This window comes from Hippoglossus hippoglossus, chromosome 19, assembly GCF_009819705.1.
Source record: "Hippoglossus hippoglossus isolate fHipHip1 chromosome 19, fHipHip1.pri, whole genome shotgun sequence".
Classification (NCBI taxonomy): Eukaryota; Metazoa; Chordata; class Actinopteri; order Pleuronectiformes; family Pleuronectidae; genus Hippoglossus; species Hippoglossus hippoglossus.
This window is the reverse complement of record NC_047169.1, coordinates 6,334,210-6,352,831: the sequence shown is the minus strand read 5'-3', so window position 1 is coordinate 6,352,831 and position 18,622 is coordinate 6,334,210. Positions and strand designations below refer to the sequence as shown.

The following is an 18,622-nucleotide window of genomic DNA, read 5'->3' as shown; positions in this document are numbered from 1 at the left end:
CACATGACACATCACACTACTAATGCCTGTATATTTAGCCATGTTAGCAGTGTGGCTCTACAGACTAGGTATAGATCTGTGGTTTGGTTAGTTGTCCCAGACTGGTTTTAATGATTGCATGGATTGCTGTAACATTTGGTGCAGAAATTCATTGTCCCCATTGGAGGTATCTCTGTGACTCTGAGGAATCCCAATTCCCGTCTGAGTAAGTGGAGCAGAGCTGCTGGGATGGCTGGAGACTTATTTAGTTCAGTAAAGGATGATGACAGATTGCACTGTGACAACAAACAAGAACAAAAAAATAAACATCTTTTGTCCAGATTAAGATTTCTCAGCCTGTAAAGCTGTTTCTGCATAAATGTACCATTTGTCCTGGTTCCCCGGATACTTAATAAAGACAACATCATCTGTTACATGAAAAATTAAATTAAGTGAAGATATGATCCTGCTGTGTGTTGCATTCAGTGCAAAAGGACATCTGTTGCAGTTCTCTTATGACCATTGTAGATAGAATATATCAGGAAGAAAGTGTGACTCAGTCACTTCCTGGCTTCAGATACTATGAGGAACTGGTTTTCTTATTGTCTGTATATTCGCTTAATTTTTAAGATTCAGCTCTAGTGTTTCCACAGTTGGAAAATACAACACTTTAAACACTAACAATTAACACAAACATTGTGATAAAGTATTAATTCCATGTGTTCTTCTCTATGTCCTCAGGATGTGACACTGGTCAGTGAGCTACTTCTTCCAGCCAATTAAAACAAATCCGTAAAACACACACACACACACACACATAAATCAAACACAATATATAATCACACAATATACCATGCATTATTAAGCTAGGCTTTAAATAAAACATAAAGGTTAGGGTTTCCTAAATTATTCTCACGGGGATTGGGAGGAAACTGGGAACATATTTTTGTATGGTGCTGTCCTGCAGCTTGAATAAATGGGACTCAGAATTCTATGTTGTATTTTCCACAGTAAACCTGATTTTTTTTCTAGCGTCCCCATGCCACAGAAATGTAGTACTTGGTACAGATACCGTTGAAATACCAGGATTCTCGATACAGAATTTGATAGAAAATATCTGCATAGACAGAACACACACACGGACATTATATTGATTTACATCAGAAACCAGGATACCTAAGGCCTCTGCACATCAATGGCGACACAAACGGCACAAAACCGTGAACCGAATTAATTCACATAAGTTTGATCCTAGCTCCAAGTCGGCTACATCATGTCCTTTTAAAGACGATATTAACTGGGAGCAATGACTGAAGACAGATACTTTAAATAAATCAATAAACCATATCGGACTGGATAGAGGAGAAAATTGTTGTTAAACTACTACAGCAAAATGTGACATTGTCAACAACACACATTCTGATTGTTTAGATGTGTACATGTAGAAAGTGAAACCTTGGAAAAATCCAGGTGGACCTGATAAAGTAAAAGCTGCAAAATCGCTCAGAGAAATTCTGTTGCTGATTTGAAATCTTATATTGACTGTATACAGGTTTGAAAAATATTAATGACAGGCAAATTAAAAGGCCATAACTACAACCTGCCTTACCATAAACTTAACACATGTCTTCACCTTACGTTTTAACAATGTACCTTATGGGGACCTGCTTTTTGTCCTCATAAGCCAGACAGGTCCCCATAATGTCAGTTAAACAGATTTAAGTCCCCACAACATGACAATACCTGGACCATCACAACAAAATGTCTTCACCCCCAAAAACCCCTTCACGAAATCAAAATATCCTCAATGCATCTCAGATGTGTTCTCACAACCACAGACAAAAAACAACCCACACTTTCACATAGTCTGTGTGCAGGCAGTAGTTTAAATTGATGACAGAATCATCTCCAGTCGCCTGCACGTGCATCCATCATATTAAAATCAGTTTTTAGCTCTTATTCCAATAAGGTGAACGATTTCAAAATGCCAAATGTCACTTTTTAATGTTGGTTTTAATTTGCTGCTGCGACTCAGGAGATTTAGGAACATTTCATTCCGTGACCCTCGGTATCAAAGTAAAACATTGTGTGTGTGGAAATTGCTCTTTCCATTAACCATGATGTAAGATAAAGGCAGTGAGAAACCGATAAAAGGACAGAGGCTAATGCCACCACCAGGAAATATAGTTGTTTCACAGTTTAACAGAGATTTACCGTCCAATGATTACGCTCCCCAGAGACAGGACTACCCTTTGAGACCGACACAAAATGGTCGCAGATAGAGCTCTCGTCAATAAGTCATTAGAGGTCAGCGGAGTGTTTGTGTGTGGGAACCTGGTAGCTCATCAGGTAAGTGGAGTCAAGGTATTGGCTGTTGATGGTGTTTAAGGCAAACAAATGATGTGTGAAGGACACCGTGATGAATGCGAAGAGGAAAGAAAATGCATGCATGTGTCTTTAAAATCCATCAAAGGCTTTTCACTCAATTCAGTTTGTTTGACATTGACAGTTTATTCAGAGAAAAACCCAAGCATGAACTTGTGAAATTGCAAATACTTTGATTATTTCTGGGAAATACTGAAAGAAAAAGCAACATTTCTTCACATAGGCATAAAACATTAGCGACCTGTTGTTTTCTTTGTGATGCCTGGTGTTTGAAAGTGCATTGGCTTAGCACAGTGTTGTTTTTTAACCTTCATAAGAAACACGGTGACCAAACACAAAGCAGAACCACTGTAAGGTCTCATTGTGAGTCTATTCAGTCATTGCCGTGGTGCCAACGCAGACATGCCGAGCTTGAATAAAGATCCATTCTCTCTGGCAAAAGCCAAATAGCTGCGTCGTAGATGGAGTTGAATATCAATACGAGCGAAGCATATCACAGTTGACACAGGCAAATTGAAAGCATAGTTTGTGGTGCGTGTGGAGCTCTGTCCCCAGATGGCGCAGCAGAACGACCCTCCCTCCCTCTCCCTGGCTCAGGAGCGGAGGAAAGTAATGGCTGAATGATGCGACGTGCCCTCTAGCGGCCACGTTGGAGGTCCGCTCGCTTTTTTGGCAACAACAGCTGATCCCATTTGTAGGCTTATGACTTGGCTGCCTCCACAATATAGCATAGCCGTGGCTCATTTCCGCTATATTCCTAGTTGGGGACTGATGATTTAATTACCGCTGACATCTGTAATGTTGTCGGCCTGCTGCACGCCACTGATAAGATGGTAACTTTCTAAAACGCATTTGTAAAGAACTTTTGTAGTGAATAACAGTTTTGCCTGAAACAATGCTATAATTACAAAGTTGGTATGATGATGTTGTTTTTGTTGTTTTAATAACTGCAGAAAAACTGAATTAAAATTGAATATTATTTGTCTAATTACGAAATATGTTACTTGAGAGTGGGTATTAGATTTTGAAGGTATTCATTAGGAATGGCTTTTGTTTGTTGCTTCTTATTGCATGAATACTTACAATATCAATTTTATTCTCTCTTCATCCCATTTGTTTATAAAGTTCTCATGTGAAAAGCGCCACCATGGATCCCTACATGGAAACACAGTATTTATACAGGGGGATCCACAACTCTGATGATTTGGACTGGAGAATTTGGAGGGTTTTTTTTACACACTGCAGTTTAGGAATGATGAGCAAAATCGAGTAAAATGGCAGGTGTCCTGTCGGCTGTGATAGGTGGAGAGCCTGTTGAGTTCTTTGGATGGACCATCAGCACCGTGATCGGGGCTTTGTACCATATTATAGCTCTGGGATGGAGCAGGGACCAGCAGTTTGAGTTAGACAGTTTTTGAGAACGTAAAATCAACACTCAATCTGTTTTTTAACACCTGTTGAAGATACATTTGACTCTATCATACTGTTTATGCCAGTTACACTAAGTAAAATAAAGCTGATACTTACTGAAAAGGCTAATTTGTCTAATTTCTTCCTGTCATTTCTTTAGTGACTCTTCTTGTAAAGTGCTTTGTAACATTATTTTAAAAAGTGCTATAAGAATACAGTTTAATGTCGTTATTTTAAAAGTTCGCCGGCCGTGAACTTCCCTCAGACCCCTCACCACGCCATTATGTTCTTAAGGTCACAGGAACACGTCCCTTGAAGATCAAGAGTCTGGAAAGAGGACTCGGTCGCGATCCTGCTCGTTCACCTTTTGTTAAACTGACACAAAAGTGAAGTGAATTAAATTCCTGGTCTGCCTCGGTGGTTAGTCTGTAACGAATGAGTGGACCTGGCATTCAATAGGGCAGCTCTGGCCCTTCTTCGGAGGCAGACATATTGCCTAACAAGTTCCTTCGCTCTCCAGTGCATCAGGTGCCAGCGCTCCGACGTCCTGCTCTGACAGGTATCCCATCTGACATTCAAATGGAGTCTTCCCTGTGAAGAGACCGGCAGGGGATTTAAGAGTCTGTTAAGACTGATGCAGCGGGGCAGAGCAACGTGGTTTCTTCCGATTAACCCTCTCCATCTGCTCGTTTAACTGAGGGTTAATGGGGCCAGAGGGTGGGGTGGGGGGGTTCGGGTGTCGGGGGGGACTGCAGGTTCATTTAAAAGAAAAGAAATCCCCCTCAGGAACGAGATGAACTGAGACCCAGCACAGAGATGATAGACAGACATGAAGATCCATGTGCTCTGTGATGGTCTCGTCTGCTCCCAGAGTTCAACAGTGGCAGGTTGGGGGTCTTAGCAAGTGCGTTTATATGACCAGTAATAAGCTTCCCACTGAACCCCATTAAGCACTAATCCTATTCAGTCAGATTGGACATCGCCGTTTAAAAATGATTTTGGCTCGAGGGATACTTGTCCTCCAATAGTTTTCCCGGAGCTCTGTACAGATGCCGAAAACATGCCTGTGCTTGTTCTGGTAAAAAATGCCTGGATGAAGACCATGAACACAAATACTAACATTTGCCATTCTGGAGGAAAGGACCAGGTACTCCCAGTGACAGAGGGAGTGATGCGTCTCTGCCGGGATGTGCACAAGGTTACATATTCAGGGGAGTTGCGCTGCTCGGTCTTGGTAAATAGTGGCTCCCTGGAGACGCTCGAATGCCGACACCAGCAGCGGGAGAAGACATGGATATTTAATATTATGCAGGGGGGTCATAATCAATACGGTGATGGAGATTTCCATAGTTTATGCATACAAAGTGATGTAGGTGAGCAACAGAACTGCACGCCTGCAGCTTATGATCTTCAATTTTAGCTTGAAGGGAGACAGGGTGATGGTGGAGTCGCAAGGAAGATGTAGAGGAGGATAAGTCGCTCACTCACTTCTTCATCCTCTGGAGTGCACTAGTCTGACACCTTTTGACTGGGAAGCATCAAACTCGAGGCCTCCTGAAGAGGCTTTCCACACAAATACTGACACCACTGCAGTTTCCCAAGAGCCCATAAAACCATAAATATCTTCAGACCAGGAGACACCCAGGGGAACGGACCAGATGGAATGATCCCTCCCTGTGGTGACAACGCTCCAGGACCAGGATAAGTGATATAGCAGCAAGATTAACTTTAACTGACAACAATAGACGTTCATCGGGGGCGGTGACCTGAATGGCTCCCTCCAGACAGGAGACGTGAATTCAACACCACTTACTCAGGGAGATGGGACAAAATAATAATAATCAAAACTCTATTTGTGTAGCACTTATCGAAACAAGGCTACGAAGTGCTTCACAAAATCCATGGCAAAAAAAATTCATGAATAAAAATGAAAGGTATTCAATTCAGTTCAGGCCAAATAATAACATTTTGAGGTCGAGACCTTAACATTTATAGAGAAACCCAACAGTTCCCACAGTGAGCAGCACTTTGGTGACTGTGGAGGAAGAACCAGACTCGGTGTGGGCGGCCATCGACCAGTTGGGGTGAGCGGAGAAAGATGGGCAAGAGAGAAGAGGTGGGTGGAAGAGAGGGGAGAGAAGAGAGGGTTTGTGTGGTCACCTGACCCAGACACAGGCCATAGTGTTGAGGGGGTTTGATCCACACCAACCTGGTAAAGAAGACAATATATTAGAGTAAATAGCATTTACATGCATCGCCTGTTCAACCAGAAAAACAAAGTACTCTACAGTAGAAATAATAGTTGGTCACAATGTATATCCATCCATATGTGCATACGTACGTGCAGGCATAAATACATACCGCTTATCCTCTAAGGATCATGGGGGGTTGGGGCCAATCACAGCTGGAAAGGTTGCCAGTGTATCGCAGGACCAACATACAGAGACTAGCAACCACTCACTCTCATGTTCTCACCGATCGTCCATTTAAAGTCTCCCCAATCTGCAAATGTTCAGATTGTGGGAGGAAGCCCTAGTATCCTGATAACCCACACAGACATGGGGACAAAATGCAAACTCCACTCAGAAAGGCCCTTGGCCAAACTGGGATTGGAGCCAGGAACCTTCTTGTGTCTCCTTGACGTGACAGCACTGACCACTGCTGCCAGATATAATGTACATGTAAGTTTAATTAGATGGACAAAAGTCAAAGTGATGCTCTGTGATACAAACCGTACTGTTTTCCAATGCGCACACTCACTGAACCATCCCTTTGCCCTTTTATCTCTTTATTTGTGAAGAATTTATCCTCTAGAGCAAATCTCTTAAAAAGTTTCCGTCCTAACCCCTTATTCAAAAAACAAAAGTTACACAATTGAAACCGGTACTTCAAAGATTTGAGAAGAATTCCTCTGCTGGAAGTCCTCCGATTTTTTTTAATTTTTTTTCCCGGAGAATCTTCAAATGCTGTTGGTGGGGTAATAAGGAGCACAGTGAATTCCTGAGCGGGGAATGACTGTCGACAGCCTGTCAAGTTCAAAAGCATGTTCAGAGCGGGACATTACCTCTATTCCTAAATCAGTAAACAATGCAGTCAGACTCATCACACGCATTAGCAGGGGCGATCATGAAAGACGTGAGCTGTACAGAAATATGAATAAGCATGGAGATATCACAACGCTGCTGTCGTGTCAGTCATTTTTCTATAATTTATGAAAATCAGTTGAGAAACCAACCTCGGGGTAATGCAAACTGTTATTGGGAAAACAATGCGTTTAAAATGGCATAATTCTGCGGTCGTTTGGGGAACGTGAGGACTTTGAAATGGCTCTAAATTCTTTTGCCATGAGGCATTAGGCAGTAATGAACGATGTTGTTTCGTAGGAGTGATTGTGAGGTGTTAGATCTCGAACTGTGTGTTGCAGATGCTTATATAAGTCGCGTGGGGGGGAAGAAGAAAAATAAAGCAGCAGACATTTTAGTCATTCTGCTCTCCTCTACCTGTTTTTTTTTTTTCTTCCTCCCTCTCCTCTGCCTCACCTCCCTCCCTCTCTCTCTCTCTCTCTCAATCCCCCCCCCCCCCCACACTCTCTTTCATCCTCAAACTGACTCTCATACATAATACACACATCAATTTTCAGGGGGGGTTATTATTACAGTATATATCCACCAGCATTTTCAATGACAAATGGATTTTCTTGAACTTGTCGACAACACCGCTTTCACAGTTAAAAAGGAGTCCTGTTCTAAAGCGGCAGATGGCAGCTTTAAATAATGCCACAACCCTACTTATGTGGAGGCGAACGGAGAACCAGACAACCAGAGAGCATGTATGCATTCGACAACTCCCGGGTCTTTATTCTGCACGCAACACAAAACTGAATCCACGGCCACTTTGAGAAAGCACGAGGCACGGCTACTTTACTGATTAAGGGTATTACAGCAAACAATGTAATCGTGGAAAACTGCAAAGTCACCTTTTAATAATGTAACAGCACTGGTTTGCCTCCCATGATGACGGCGTGTGTGCAAAATGTTACAGCGGTTGCTTTTTTTCCGCTGCATCATTAATGCCTCGTCGACGCCACTGGGGATATTTGTCTGAACGGATTAAAAAGAAAAATCGTTTTACAAAATATCTCCGTCCAGACGAGAAGGCGAAAATGACTCCAAATGCTCAAGAGAGCATGCTGGGCCAGTAGGCGGCGATAAAGTGAACATCAACGATCCGTCCAATACCAGAGAAGAAAGTTTAAGCGAGGGAGATGCCTGTGAATGCAGGTAATGTGTTGCAGAAATGCTAAATTTAGCTGAAAACTTGTAGACCTAGCATTACCAAACCAAACGTAGAGAAACCGGTATAACGCCACCGTTGTTGTTCTTGTTCCTGTTGCATGCTCACAAGGGAACAGTGGGAATTTGTGATGTAAGTTTTGACATCACTGTTTCTGTATCCCCACTCTCAATTCAGGGGCCTCATCCTTCAGAGGCTGCATTTGAAGACCCATTGCATCACAGTTGCACGAATGGGTTGTCCTATTTCGAAGGCTCCCTTCAAATGAAGCCCGACAAATGCATCCTTCCATCCCGGAGAGACGCGTGGATCCTTCCCGGGGCTCAACCTATCCCATGATTAATTGCTCTTTGGTTCTTCTGGTCTGTAGACAAGACTGACCATGAATGAAGGAGTCTTATAGGATGGGTTAGGGTTAGGGGAAGGATGCAGGGCCTGAATTGAGACCCAGCTGCTGTTTGCATGTGGAGGAGAGGCCCCAAACACACAAGAAAAAGTTCAGTTTTCAAAATATCCACATTAGTGTGAAAAGGGCGGAAACTATAGCAGGGATGCATGAGCGTAAAATATATAACGCACACTTAGTGACATCGATTCCACATTTTGCCCACTTGAAATATCATTTGTAATGAGCCTGCATTTGAAAAGAGAAACTAACGAGCTGTGATGGCTTTAACCTGGATTTACCTCACAGTGTGACCCTATCACGGCCTGGTTGCTATGTTACGGGACCTTTTTGCAAGCGCAAACCAATAAATGTCAAATTTGGATAAATTAGAAGAGTTGATTGCAGCTCGAGTGTTGTGCCCCGCGATCCTCCGTAATACCACGTTGTTGGCTTTGGTCCTCAAAGCACCTCTGTCCCTTGGTAACTGTAAAATAAGGGAATTCATCCACTGCCCACGGAGGTATCAAGTTGAAGTAGTGCTCTAACTCGCCCATAAATTATGAGCCTGGTGTTTGGTTTGTTTGCTCTTGTGTGCCGCTGGTGGGAGACATCGGGTTGGCGCCTCCCTCCCTCCCTCCCTCCTTCCTCCTCTAGACTCCATCCTCTCCATCCCTCCCTCCACCTCACCGCTCCCTGGGGTGTGTCTATGGCAGCGCCTCTCCTCTCCTCTCCTCTCCGTGTGTGTGTGTGTGTGTGCGCGCCGCCGCCTCCCTCTGCCTCCTGTCTGCTGCAGCCAAACATCCTCCACACACTCTCTCTCTCTCTGTCTCTCTCCACCTTCACACCTTCACAATTTTCCACCCAGCAGAACATTTTCCCTTCCTCTGTTTCTTTCTATTCCCTCCTCTCCTTGTATTTGTTTCCTGGGTGCTGATGAGGGGAGTCGGGGCGCACGCAGCCACAGTCGTGCAGTAGTCTGGGCTGGTGGATGTTGGGGACACGCGGGGCAGCCACTGTGCACAAGAGTCGCCACTTTGGAGTATTGGGGACGGCGGTGAAGCGGAGGGGAGCGCCGGATGGGATAGGAGCCGTGAAACCCACATCACTCACCGCGGATTGAGCGAGCCCCCTCCTCTCCCTCCCTCCCTCTCTCTCCCTCTCTCTCTCTCTCTCTCTCTCTGGTCTGCAGCCTCCAAGAACAGCCGCCGCATCATTTTTTTCTGAGCAGCAGCCCCCTCCCTTCCTCTCCTCCCTCCATCCTCTCTCTCTTTCTCTCTCTCTCTCTCTCTCTCTCTCCATCTCTCTCTCTCTCTCCATCTCTCTTTCTGCTGCTTGCACCACTGTGGGAATGCAGCGGAGGTAAACGAATCGCAGAACCTCCCATATTTATATACATATATATATATATATGTATGTTATTTTTTCTTCCATCAACGCCGGATCTATCATCACAGTGGCGGATTGCAGGCGAGAGGGCTCGGCACGGGGAGACGCACACGGCTGTCACTCCCGGACGTCGGAGTCGGGTGGTCGGACCAGGATCAGGTGGATTTAGCCCCGCTTCACTCCGGACATCAACACCGCCCCGTCTCATCGGCGGATCAAATCCTCAGGCTGCCTCAATTCCCCGTGGCTTTCCTTTTCTGCACATCTGGATTACCAACATCTGGGGGTGGTGGGTGGGGAGAAAGGGTGGACGGGCATCGGGAACTGAGGGGCTGTCAGATGCAAACTTGAAGAAGCCGACAAAGACACCTGCCGGAGAGAAAGGGCTATGCGTAAAGATGTATGCGTAAAAAGGTGCCCATGACGGAAAAGAGGAATACAGGAACAACCGGTGGTTTTTCTTTGCGAGGACCTTATGCGGCCGATAATCAAGCAGCTGAGAGCGGCGACGGGTGCCTGGGTTGTTGATGTACGCACACACGCACGCACATGGATTTACAGCTCCAGTCTCAAGCTCAGCACGCAGCGGATCGATACCTCCTGCCCGGTCCCCTTCTTTTTTTTTGCGTCGGCTTTTTTTTTTTTTAACAAGCGAGTGAAGCGTCCTGGGATTTATCATCGCTTCGTTTAGCTCCCCCCCCCCCTACCCCCCCACCACCCTCTCCCGCCTCTCTCACCTGTCCATAACCCGTGCGCGCGTCTGTTGAAGTGTGTATATCCTCGTGCATATTTGTGTGTGTGTGTACGTGCATGCATGCGTGTGCTTGGTTTGTTGTCCGCCAGAGGGAGTGTAGGTTATATTGCTTGTGTATGCATTTGAGTGCTGTGCCAGATTTTAATTAGTAGTGGCTACGTGACTGTGAGTGATTGTGTCTGCTTGTGTGTATGTGTTACATTTGTGCATGTAGATACAGTATATAGTCAAGCCATTGTGCGTGTGTACTAGCTTAAGATGCCCAGCTTTTCTTCTGCACCACATCCCCTTCCTAGTACGTGTCCTTGTGTCATTTGGCCACCTGTTTGACCTCCCGTACATATTAAAGAGACCAAAACCTCCAGCAGGATGAGTGAGCGCTCTGGTGCGAGCACTCTGGCAGCCATGACGCTGGAGGAGCCAGGGGCTGAACAGGCATCTCCCCGAGCCCCGGGCCCTCTCCGCTGTGGCCCTTGTGCTGTGTGGCCTCGCCAGCAGACATGGCTGTGTGCCGTTCCCCTGGTAATGGGCTTTGTGGGACTGGGACTCAGTCTCATGCTGCTGAAATGGATTGTAGTGGGATCTGTACAAGACTATGTCCCTACTGATCTGGTGGATCCTAAAGGTAGCATTGGACAGGACCCTATATTTCTCTCTAAACCCAGTGCCATGCCCAAGGGGCCCGACATTTCCACCGCCACCACTACTTCAACTGCCTCTACCACAACAATAGTGTCCACTACCACGCCACTAGCTGCGGATGGTACCGCCCCCGCGCCAAGAACTCGAATTGGGCCACCAGCAAACCACTCAGCCAATGGCAGCACTGCCAACGGCGATGGCAACCGCGCACCGCACCTTCACAATCGCGTTGGCACCCGCATTAGTGGCACTGTGGTCACCTCCTCCACCACCCGCGCCACCCGACTCACCCCTCCGCCCAGTGGTAAGGAGGTCACCCCTCGCAGCACTGTTAGAAAAGGAAGCGCTAGTAATGGACATAATGGGCAGGGCAACTCGAAGCCGGGGCAGACTTCTGCTACCATCGCCACCACAGCATCCACTACATCTACCGCTACTGTGAAGACCCCCGCCAAGGTGCAGCCGACCACCTCCCAAGCAGCACCCCCGGTCAAACCCACGTCACGCTGGAGTCACGGGCGCCCGGGCAAGGGCCCAGCCACACGCCCACACCACCGCTTCCGAACACGTGAGTTCACTTTTCAGGATGGAGTTGTTGGTATGGATGGTGGAGTGCGTTTGTGTGAGGTTATCTGTGGAGCTGGAGATGAGGGTCTCCAAAGAGCTCTTTTCTGGGCCTTTACGGTTGTAATAATAGTCTGTCACTATAGCTACGAGTTATCACATAACTATATGCTTGGGTAGGAAATATGCTTTGATATGACTCATGATCTCAGAATATAAATGATTTCTCTCCATATCTACATGGAAAGTGGATACACCAGCAGCTTAACATTAATCGTATTCATTAGCACAGGCAGATATCAGGGGATATTCTCAGTATTTTCACCCCTCTCGTCTTTATCTTTTACTTGTGCATTAATCCGATATGAATCTTACCTCCGGAGGAGTTTTTTTTCACACACTCGTTTAAGTACCATTAAAGGCACAGCTCCATCCAGTAGAATCCATTCTAGTATCCATTCATTTTGTTTTGTCTGCTAGACAAACCTAGCTAGAATTTTTTATTATTAAAACAAACAACAGGAGCAGGTGAGGTGTGGAAGTGGGAGAAAGGTTAGCTCTCACCTCCTGTCTAGAGGAATCAGATACAGCAAGGCCACACATCCCATTTAGATGAGAGGATACTGGGAGCAGAGTGTCGCAGGTACTGTTTTCACACTGCGGGGAGATACAGAGAGGGGGAGAGAGAAAACGAGAAGGGCTCAGTGGGAAAAATAGACACAGGGATGAGAATAAGGTTCTAGAAGCAAGTGGAAAAAGACGAGATTGGAAATGGAGGAAAAAGAGGAAAAATACTTTGAAATACAACACAAAGCTGAAGATGATGGCGAAGGAAGGAAGAGAATGCGGGAGGCATAACAAAGCAGGAGAATGAAGAGTGGGAGCTGGGAGTAGAGAGAGATGGCAGATGGAACGGGCTAAGTGAGGGAAAGGCTTGAGGGAGATACAGGGTATAAAGCAGGGGAGCTGTGAATTTTGCATATTTAGCATTGTGTAAAGAAGGAAGGCTTCCTGATTATTTATTCCACGCGGGACATGTTTTTAACATCCCAAGATATTTTTTTTCCGACGTAGGCGGGGCAGGATGTGAGAGTAATCATGACTCCTGACTGGATATGACTGTGCGTGATTTAGTTCCTCTCCAACTCGAGGTGCTCACTTTTCTTTATTTTTTCAAATTTGGCTGGAACACGAGATTTAATTTTGCAGCTTTGGCACAGGGTCATCTGCGTTACGTTGCGTTTTCACCTCAGCTTCCTGTAGTTTCAACAAGAAGATTCCAGTAACAAACAAGTGTGTGATCAACGTGACCCTGCAAAAAATGTGAGGCAATGGATTCATCACGCGAGCGGATTATTTAATAATCAGTTTCCTGTTCTCTTTTTTCAGCAAAGTGCTCTAGAGGGCAATGACAAAACATAAATATGAAAACTGAAACCATTACCCCACATTTCTGGTGTGGAGCGTTTGTTTGGACGGCGGTTCCGGTTGATTCCTCTCGTTTATCTGCTGGACGCGTCACTGGCATCGATTCCACAAGCAAACGGTGATCAAGTGACGTAATTTCCTTCCTCTTCACCCCAGGACAAAAAATATTTCCAGTATAGCTGGGTGAGCATTGGATATTGAGCCACATATACTCTGTTGGCAGTTGAACGGCTGTGGGGAAAATAACGTAGATTTTCTGTATTTCCCAACTGGCTGTGGTTAGCTTGAATTTGGCATAGAATTGATTCTAATGGTGACGGAAGTATAGAAGTGGCCACAGAGAGTCCTCAGACTCCTCCTGCAGCATAATCTCCAGAGTCAATTACGTCACTCCACAAAGAGCTGCCGAACGGCTGAGCGCTGCCAAACCGGGCAGCCCCCCTCGTGTGAACATCAGGAAGCATCTGTCTGTCCTGGGTACCATGAAAGGACACAGCCTCCAAAAGCTAAAGTCATACTTAGTAAAAGTTTCCTCAGCTATTAAAAGCTTTAAGAAATTAAAAAAAGATAATATTGGCGCCTGGTGTTTTTGGTTTGGTCTCCGTCCTTCATGTCGACCTCGCGAAAGCTTCATCTGTCAGGCAACAGGTGTCATTGCCCCTAAAAAACATCTTCGCTATGCTCACTGAATTTCTAAATCGATAGAGATGCTTCTTTACAAACCTCTAAGTTGGCACATTAAGATAAAATCTGTAATAAAATAGCTTGGACCCAGAACATAAGATGAACTAATGGAAGCTGTGAACTCTCAACCCCTTCTCCTGTTTTCCAAAAGCATCACCATGGCAGCCAGCATTATTGTAGCTCTTTGATAAGCCCTGGCAATAACAGATGACGTCAGTGTCGGTTATAAAAATCCTTCCTGCAAAAAAACAATTCTGTGGTTCTGCACCTGTCGGTCACTTCATGAAGAAGATCGTGTTTACTTGAAGTTGTAAATATGACCTTTTGAAGAAATATGTGATTTAAAGGAAGAAAGATAAAGATGGACGACATGACTGCTCCTCAAGAGTGATACCAAAGCGTCTCGATCAGTATAGGTGATAAACCCTGCCTCCTCTATGTTAGTGGATGGGACACAGACCAAATTTAAAATGTTTTTTTTTCTCGTGATGTATCTCAAAGTTTCCAATTTTCCATAAAGTTTGATTTAAAATGTGGGTTTTTTTGTGCTGTAAATCCAGTGGTTTTGTTAAACAGACAACTAAACTATCATGTACCATCACTCCCAGGATTTGTGAAGGATTTGCATGGAATTAAGTCCAACAACAGTAACATTTTGAGCATATGGCGAGAAATTAATTCTTAGTTTTCTCTGTGGACCTGCCCCACTGACAGTCATGCTATTCTACTCTGCTCCTCGTGTTGACACTGTTGATATTGAGGCAATTTTTTGCACTGGATATTACTTGAATCCTCACCACCCCTGTCCCGGTAATATTTATTTACATGACCCTGGTGTACGGCGTTCATATCATCTTATATGCACGACACTAACGCGGCCTTTCATGAGGCTAACTCTGGATTTTGAGTGCAGCCTTTTCCGGAGCAGGGCCGTCCCGAGGCTGCTGTAATAGTATGTAGAGTTGAGAGTTTATGACACTCGGTAATGACGCACAAGAAAACGTCTCCGCTGATGATGAAGCGCTCGATAAAACATGGCTTCAGGTGCGGTCTTGGGTTTCAGATAATCTCGACTGCGTATAGGAGGCAGTAACGTGATTTTCGTTCCCCTCTCCGCTCATTGCTATTGCTCCTGCACCCTGGTGAAGACCTAAATGAATCTCTGTGTCCTGGAAGAAAGACAAGCTTTGTCCTTAGGGGATAATGACATATTTTACCTACTCCTTTTGTTTTTCTGTTTTTCCCCCTCTCTCCCCTCGCTCTCTCTCGCCATTTCCCCACGGTTATTGTGTCTGCTCTGGGCGTCATTGTATCCCTCCATCTATTTTTTGCTTTGCTTTTATGCTTTCTGCCTCCTTTTTATACGTTAGCGCCCCAGCTTCGCATTTATGCTCATAAATATGGGCAGATGCAGAAAAACTGGCACACAAACACAAGCATGTAGCATGCGTGTGCCCACACTCATGAATCTATCATATGGTTGCTGCGTTTGAGGCTCTCGTGTATCCGGCTCTATTCTCTACATGCAAACCCCATCGGCCCAGAAGTAGGGACATAGCAGGCGAATGGAGCAGTGCACAGTAAATGCTTGTTGGGAAACCATGGGATGCTGTGTTGGCTCAGGTCCGCCTCTAAGACACACTGAAATCTCCCTCAGCAAAGTGTGCTTGTAATTCCCTGCACATCTCACCAGCCTGAGTCCAGACTTGTGAATCGCCGGTCACATTCAAACTCTTTGTCGAGCCATTCAGAGGCCTGGTGCTCGAACCACCGACTCAACGTCCTCCAGTTGGGAGAGACAACCGAGTCAGTTGTGTGCAGGACTCATTTCGGGAGTGTCATCCAACAGAAGACGAGGAAAGTGACACCGCTATCAAGGCTGCTGTAAATCACCCGACTGAAACAACAGCTATTAAATCAGAACAGCTGTGCACTAAAGGCATTAAAAGAGATGAAAAAGTGTTGTTGCCGCTCTCCCTGTGGGTTTAATTTATCATCTGGCTCCTTTGGCACCTGAGGAAATGAGTCAGGAGGCTGCTGTGCTTGTACTTAGTCCTACATCCCACCACTGTCCGTCCACAGCTTTTCCTTTATGGTTCACTGAATTCTCAAGTGCGTTATCACTTCTCTATCCCATAAAGTGATTAAGCATAAACAAATTTTGATAGCATTATGAACGGCCGGCCGACCTAAGCGGACTTTTCTTTCGCCACAGATTCTGTGTTTCCAAAAAGTGACATCGGCAGATGGATAAATAGTCACTGTGATTGGTCGGAGCAAAATGACCTCCCTCCCAAACAGAAAACAGCTTAACAATGTCACACTGAAAACTGGGGCGTTAACAAAATGGCATTTCGGCCTGAATAATATGCTGGCACCGTACAGCTATGAGTTCAAAAGCGTGGTCGGATATTTTGTGCCACAGCTGATTCATTTTTTTTTTTTTCTCCCCAGACAGAAAAATACAGGAGACTGACATTGTCGTTGTCTCTGATGTCACATCAAAAAATAACAGATGTTTTTTCACGACACGCAAGCCGTTGTGTTTTGATTCCCCCCCCCCCCCCCCCCCCCCCCCCACCCAGCCCGACTATACATGAAGCCCGCACAAAGTACTTCTGTAGGACCAGTGGAGCGTGTAAGGGGGATTAAAAACAAAGATATAAATCCAGTTTGCCTCTCTCTCTCTCTCTCTCTCCAGGGAGGTCAGCCTCAGATTTGCCAGGCTGCCTCTAAGGCCCCTCTGTCTCTCCTGAGACATGCTCGGCTTGTTCGTTGTGGCTGGGCCCGGCACAGCCAGAGTGTGCAGCTGCACCCATTTACAATTACTGTATCTGCCTAGCTGGGAGGCAGAGCTCTTGGCCGTCGGGTTCAGATCACTTAGAGCTGAAAGTTACCAGGAGATATTATATTTAATCGCAGATCTACAGGAGTCACACAGCCTTGTTGTTGTTGTAACCCTCAGAACAGCAGCATTAAGTTAACATCTTGAGTAATACACCTCTTTTTCTTTTAATTGATTCATGTTTTGCTCCTGGGAATGACTTGATGACTCTGGTGGCCACTGTAAATCAATTGAGGAGGTTTTTTGAAATGTTAATTCATGTCAAATGTTAGAAATTATTCATATAATCATGGTAAAGGAGGCCTTATTAAAAAACCATGCCTCCAGACATGCTTTGTGTTATTTTTTCCGACCGTGCGCCCGTTTGCCTCCAGTATTCTTCTTATCGTGTACATATGCAATCTGAAAAACAAAAACAGCCTTGGTTCCTTTCCCCCATTTAATCAGACATTCTTCTACTGGCATAGCTGAGATTCTTCAGACGGTAGCAGATGTGTGGATATACTTTGCACATGCAAATTAACAAAACCGTGCCGAGTTCTGCAGCGATGACCCCGGACATCTAGCTCGCAGAGACACTTGACACTGATGGGCACCAATTACAAAGCAGAATACATCAGTGTTTTCACTGGGCTAAGCCTGCAGACAAATTATCCCAGAGTGACAGCCCGGCGAATGCTTGAAATTTTGTGGGAATTGATCCCGTGCCCTTTCCATTGCTAGTGCCGTGCTCTACCCACTGAACCTCACACAATCGATAAGGAGGAGGGAGGGAGAGAGCCGCGAGTGCCGAGAGAGAGAGAGAGAGGGAGGGAGGGAGAGGGAGAGCGGGAGCGGGAGCGGGAGGACAGAAATAGGGTGTGTTGGATAAAAAAGGAAAAAATAAGAATTTATGGGGGCAAAGACTGTCAAAAACCATAAGAGCATCCGCCAGAAGTACGGATCCACCATTCTTCTCCTTCTATTATTATCTCTCATTTTTATGCAGATTGCCCCCAAGGTATTATCCGTATTTGAATTTTTTAAGTATTTCACTTCAATCCTGTCACCACAATGTCTGCATGATGTATCCTATGCAGAACTGAATCAGCAGGCTATGTAAATCAGTGCGCTGAGATATATTATACATTTTTCGCTGCCATAGGTGTGTGTGTGTGTGGGGGGGGGGGGGGAGATAATTTTCACATAAATATAATGAAGAAAGCAGGTATTTCAAAGACTTTTTCTACTTTTGTTGGAGGTGAACTTGTTTCGTATACCGGAAATTAATCGGTGACTTTTTTCATAATCGGGAAATCATTTCATTTTTCACGCAAAAATGGCGTCTATCTCCGGTTCCACAGTCTGGATATCTGTACGATGAAACAAGCAGGGTGCCCCCTTCGCCTCTGGGAAATGATTCCAGGCTTTGTTTGTGTAAATATAAAAACAGCTACATGATAAATCAAGGAAATAATGGCTGAATTAATCAGTCTGAGTGTGAGGTTAGTTGGCAGCAGTTGCAGTAGCCTCTGCTGTTTGTCCAGTATTTATTACCAAACTGTGTAACGCCGACGGGAGAATACAAGCGAGAAACAAATCTGGCATTGACAGGTTAACGTGAGAAAATGTGCGAAAATGGTTTTCAGGAAGGTGAAACCGCTGCCAAAATATGTCATGTCGGCCTCATCGTCCAGTCACACGAGGGATATATGATCCTTGACTTGTGCCCTCTTAGGCAACACTTCCCCCCCCGTGGGTGTGTACATATCCCTCCTCCTTCAGTTAGATTGGCTGACCCTAACCGCAACCCTTCCCCTAACCTTAACCTCTTTACGACCTAAAGCACACAGAGCTTGCTGGGGGTGCTAAAAGGCCGCAGACC

General features: G+C 45.3%; 1 protein-coding gene across 2 annotated transcripts in view; it reads left to right on the top strand.

Annotated features, from left to right (window-relative positions):
* Positions 1-9,421: 9,421 nt before the first annotated feature.
* The window catches only part of nrg3b (neuregulin 3b), a 179,045-nt gene continuing 169,844 nt past the window's right edge, over positions 9,422-18,622 (top strand). The window contains exons 1-2 of one of the 2 annotated variants that reach the window (XM_034570587.1): positions 9,422-9,814; positions 9,910-11,805. In XM_034570587.1, coding sequence (XP_034426478.1) covers positions 10,965-11,805 — 841 coding nt within the window. In that variant the 5' untranslated portion in view covers positions 9,422-9,814; positions 9,910-10,964. Of the gene's footprint in view, positions 11,806-18,622 lie in introns of both variants that reach the window. The other variant, XM_034570588.1, reaches the window with a different exon arrangement.